Genomic DNA, 5,363 nt, shown 5'->3' with positions numbered 1-5,363 from the left:
AACCATAATGATTCTATGATTCTAAGCATGTGAGTTAAGGAAGTCATGTTACCAGTTCTTGTTAATGACATCTGGGCGAATACCCAGAGTCTGAGGTGATCTTGAGGGGCAGCCAGGGCCTGCTAATGATAGTAGCCAAGTCTTCTTCAATAGCACTGATCAACTTCTAAAAGCAAGAAAGTATAGCATGGAGGTCTTCAAAGCAGATTCCCCACCTCCCCCCCCTTTATTTTGGATCAGTTCAGTGGTAGAAATGCAGCAAAAAAGCACTGACTGAAGAAGACTTACATTCAGAAGTTTCTGCACATGTATAAGTGTTCTTTTCTGCCTACGACCTAAAGGAAAATTTATTTTCCTATCCACACCAGTTTTATGCTAAAATAATCAAATTCACTGACTTCTGTGAAATAGTTCACAACTCTCAAATAGCCTGACAGCTTCACTCAATTGCTGTCTTCTGTTCTGTTTCAAGTTCTGTACCTATGTAAAGGGCTACCCTCTCTCTCAAACAAGCAAGAAGGGTAAGAGGAAAAAAAGAAGAGACAGAATGAAAGAAATACTTAATTGTTATATTAAAGTTTCTAGTAATTATGTGAATCTTAACAGAAACTAAACAAAGAGAGTGTTCATATTAAAGGGAGGGGGTACAACGAATTTCATACAGCCTACCCAAGGTAACCCTGCTTGACTGATTTTTTTTTTTTTCCTTCAGAGTTAAATGTATTCACTTCAGAGTAACACCGTATTGTCAGCATTTTAGCACATCATACCTTGTTAATTTGAAATGGCATTTCTGTTGTTCTCTCTTTGTTGAACTGCTTTTCCCAGTTGCCTTTGAAATAGATGGCATTCACCAACACAAGTCTGGTCAGTGAATCCAGAATCCCCTCTGCCAACAGGTTCTGAATTTTACCTTTATGATATATAGAAAAAAAAACCCAACATTTTTTAACAGTTTGACATGTATCTAATTATCATCTAATATAGTATCTATTCTGTAATTAATACACAATAGATAAGAGAATTATGTACCAAACAGCACAAGAGCTCAATGTTTGGGGTTTTTTTAATTCACAATATTGTATCTTGAAATAGCTGTTTACCCAAGCCATGGCTCCTATTAAATACAACAGGGCATATTGCAAAACGCTCACCTTCAGTCCTTTCCTCTACCCAGCCATTTATTTGTTTTCTGGAATCCTCATAAGCATGCATGAAGTCAGTCTGTTCTAGCCCAGCATGGTAGAATTTCTGACTTGACTCTATAAATGACTAACACAGACATTCAGAACAGCTTTTCAGTAATACATTTTACTCTCATTCAGCCACAGATGATTCCTAGATACACCAAGAAAATCTGCCCGCTTTCCTCCCCCAGCTTCATACAGAGCCATTAAAGTTTTGTCTAACACATTCCTGTTTGGTTTTATACCACCTATTTGAACTAGGAATTGTCCACTATATGTTATTAAGTCAAATGACTTCTTTACTATGCTACAAACTTCTACATAACTTAATTGAGAACAGTGAGAGAACGTATGATTTTGTAAGCTCCTCCCTACATAAATTTAATTGTTAAACCTCTCAGAGTAACAGAAAACTTTCAGTTCAGAGGATAAACTGATTTTTCTTGGAAAGGAAAAACATACCTTCTCTCTGATTTACTATAGTTAGATCTTTATTACACAGATGCAAAATTTTAGAGTACAATCCATGTCATTTCTATTTACTAGACAAATGAAACACTACCATTCTTCATAAAAAGAATCACTGTAAATCACTCCCAGGGGGGAGAAGCAGCCTTACACCTTCTTGCTTCTAGGGAAGCATCTAAAGGAATACGTATAACAATACCTGTTATGCTTATTTAGATCTTCGGATAAGGAAAGTCTTAAAAGTCACGTATTCCTCTCAGTATGATCTCTGGATGACTGACATAACAGAAAAACTACAAAATATTGCCCATGTTGAAGAGCAATAACAATTCTTTCTTATTATATTTACACAAGATCAAGGGAAAAGACATACATCAACCATTTGTCCCACAGCCATAAATATGAATGGATCACTGAACCCTGAAGATTTAGAGTCCGATGGATTTTATAGTGCTTTGCACCAGTTGTGCATTCCGACCACAGATTATTTAAAAGGAGCTTCTCCACCAAGTTCAGATACCGGGCTCTGGCATAATCTAATGGATTGGTAGATCTCAGCTTAGAAAATCTGGAAAGTAACATCCAAAGCCTCCCTTTGGCCTCCAAAAGAAATAGGTAGCAAATACATTATACTAAAAAAAAAAAGCCACATATTTAATGGTTACTTACTGAAAAAAACTCAAATGTCTTTTCTCCATAAAGTCGGTTAGCAGTTCTCAGTATGTATTTGGTGTTTGGATCATTAATTTCAGAGAGAAGCGATTGATATCCATTGTGAGCATCCTTGGCTTTGTTCAGAGAAAGCACCTGTAGAAAGACAAACATCCTCAGTGGAGTCCATGTCTTCTCTAAACAGACTTGCTTCAGAACAATGTTGGTTTTTTTTTTTTAATGACTTTTGGCTTTAAAAACTGTCATGTGAAGCCAAAAGATTTTTCATCGCACCTCCCATCTGGAGCTTATCATGCAAGTCACATATGATGCACCCAGTCAGATGCTGTACAAGTAATAAATTAGGGAGCAGAAGAGTCAGCAGGATTCAGCTTCCTTCACCCAAGCCAAGCATTAGAGGATCACAGACTGGTTGAGGTTCAAAGGGACCTCTGGAAGTCATCTGGTACAACCTCCCTGCTCAAGCAGGGCCACCTGCAGCCAGTAGCCCAGGACTATGCCCAGATGGCTTTTGAATATCTACAAGTATGACAAAAATATAATTTCGGAGAAGCTTTTATAGATTTAAATGAAAATTAAATATGTGTTTATACTCCTCTTCCACTTTGCAAAAGGCAAACATATTAACAAAAATGACTGACTATGCATTTAATAGTGTTAATTGCTTATGCAAAAAATATGCCAAGTGGTATTTGCCACCTGAGCTAGTTTAAGATGCAGCTACCATTTTGACATGCATACAGGTGGGGTTTTTTAATATTTTTTTTTTTAAAATGTGCCTGGCTACATTTTCAAAACTTGTATAGTCTGACATCAAGCCCAAAGAAGATAGTAGAAGAAAATATTTTGTGTAGCCACAGATTCATCAAACCTAAAAAAAAAAATATCCCAGGTACCTCTCAATGAGATACTGAAGGAAGATCTGTCTCAAAGAATGAAAAACACACAAAAAAACCTCAGACAATAAAACCCAGGAATCTCTTAATTTCATACCGAAGGTCCCCCCCCCCCATAAAAACAATAAAATCAGGTACTGCCTACATACATACCAAAGGAAGACATCTGCTCCGAGATCAGAATGACAACAGTAGTTCAGCATAAGTGCAGGTCACAGACTATAACACAGATTGATTGTTCATATGCTCCCAACAAATTCAATACACTAAGTTTATTTAGACATACCTTTGCTATTTGGGCTTCAGTGTCCCCTTTTGAACCCAGCAAAATCATAGACAAAGCAGAAGAAATACTAAAAGGAGAGAAGAATAGATTCTGCCTGCTTTTGTTCTCACACAGCTTTCTAAACAGGTCGAGTGCAAAAGTGGTATTTGCTGCACAGAGGCTATCCATGGTTCAGAGCCTGGGAGATAAAACACAAAACACGAATGGCTCAAATTTATTTAAATACAAACTCGTAAGTTATTTCTGTCTTTTACATTTCCCAGTATAAACTATGCAGCAAATGTCATAATTAGGATGGAAAATTATCAAGTCACTGAAAAACTGATTTGGTGGAACAAGCACCTTAAATCCCATAATTGGCACTTGAGTTCTTTTAGGATTTATTGTTTGCTTTTGTATTTCAATCCCATACCTGTACCCGAGACAGCAATTCCCACTGGTGTCATTAGACTCTTCACTGGGTAAGTAATATTACACCTTTTGAGATGATCAGATACAACAGTATTTTGTTTAGGACTTACAAAAACAAGTCTCTTTTGACTTCACAAAGGCAATTATTTGCCTTTGTAGGAAAACCAGAGCCAAAAGTTAGGCATCAGAACGGCAGAATAATAAACTCTTACCTTCTCTAAGTCTATATATCTTCAGTATTACCTTCAGCTTGCTTATATGCGCGCACACTGTTTTAAATGTAACAGACAGTCTGGCAGAAGTCAGCCCAGTGACTCAACCTACAAGGTTACAAAAGAAAAGAAAAAAAGATATTTGATCAGCATGAGAGATTACTGTAATTTTCTACTGTAGTACAAAGAAAGAAATCAAAGTCCATTTCCATTTTATTGCCTGCAACACAGAAACACACACGATAAAAAAACCTGCTTATGATAACTTTATGGTACATGCACACTTCTTGTGTAACTTGAATGCCTGTCATACTCTACATACATCAGCTGTGTAGGTAATTAACTAACCTGAGATTAAACCACACACCTATAAAAGAAGCAATAAATACTAGAATGCTGAGTTAACTACAGATAAATATCACCAGACATCGTAAGATGTCAGCTGGTAGTAAAATTTTCTGCGTTGTGCTCTTCCCCTAAGACAGTGCCTAGAGTTGATATGTTGCTACACAACACCTAATTGATACTACTAATTCATTATCTCAAACAAATAGGTGGGAAGAACAAGTTTCTGCATGCATGATTTTCCACCTAAGAAAAATTCTTGGCAGTAGCTTTGCTATAAGCAGTAGCAACTTCTCTCCTGTTTCTCTTCTCCCACAACTGGAGAAAGGAAAAAAAAAAAGCAAGCTTAGATGGAAACAATCCTCCAATTCTGTCCGAAATGAGTAATTTAACATGTACTTTACTGCATAAGTAGCAGGCACTTAGCATTTTCAGTTCATGTTGCTTACAGTGAAGACCACACTTTTCCTACTGTCCTAATACCTGCAGATTGCTAGCAATAAGGTTTTCCGACCTGGAGATCAAAATGTACAGGAATAGTGAGAGCAGCAAGCAGTTACTATCTAGAAAGTTTTTGCAGGGCTTCCATGACAGGCAAGAATTTACAGACAAAACTATTGGCAACTCACACTATTTGCCTACCTGAAAAATCAGTGCATTTAACAAAATTGTAAGTAATATTTCAATAGCTGGGACACAAGGCTAGGAGTTCTATCTCTACCGTTACCCACGCTTTCTCCGCAGCTCAGGAATAGCAATGCAACTACTGATACCCTTCTCATCAGGGTGGTTTTGGAGATGACACACAATGACCGCACTTCAAGGAACAAAAAAGCATACAACACAAGCACATATTTGTCAGTCAATTGTAAACTGTTTGCAGCAA

The 5,363-nt window shown here is 37.1% G+C and overlaps 1 protein-coding gene across 1 annotated transcript; it reads right to left on the bottom strand.

The window, feature by feature from the left end:
- Nucleotides 1–83: 83 nt before the first annotated feature.
- Nucleotides 84–4,160, bottom strand: LOC104157527 (serpin B6-like; the record flags this gene model as incomplete). Its single annotated transcript, XM_009694888.1, has 6 exons — nucleotides 4,133–4,160; nucleotides 3,510–3,687; nucleotides 2,325–2,462; nucleotides 1,155–1,272; nucleotides 771–913; nucleotides 84–166 (listed from the first exon to the last, which is right to left on the bottom strand). Coding segments are annotated over exons 2-6 (650 nt in total), but the record flags the coding sequence as incomplete, so codon positions are not given.
- Nucleotides 4,161–5,363: the final 1,203 nt, after the last annotated feature.

The sequence above is a fragment of the Cariama cristata genome, unplaced genomic scaffold, assembly GCF_000690535.1.
Source record: "Cariama cristata isolate BGI_N322 unplaced genomic scaffold, ASM69053v1 scaffold36072, whole genome shotgun sequence".
NCBI classification, from domain to species: Eukaryota; Metazoa; Chordata; class Aves; order Cariamiformes; family Cariamidae; genus Cariama; species Cariama cristata.
The sequence above is the reverse complement of the archived record's forward strand: the minus strand, read 5'-3'. Positions and strand labels throughout refer to the sequence as shown.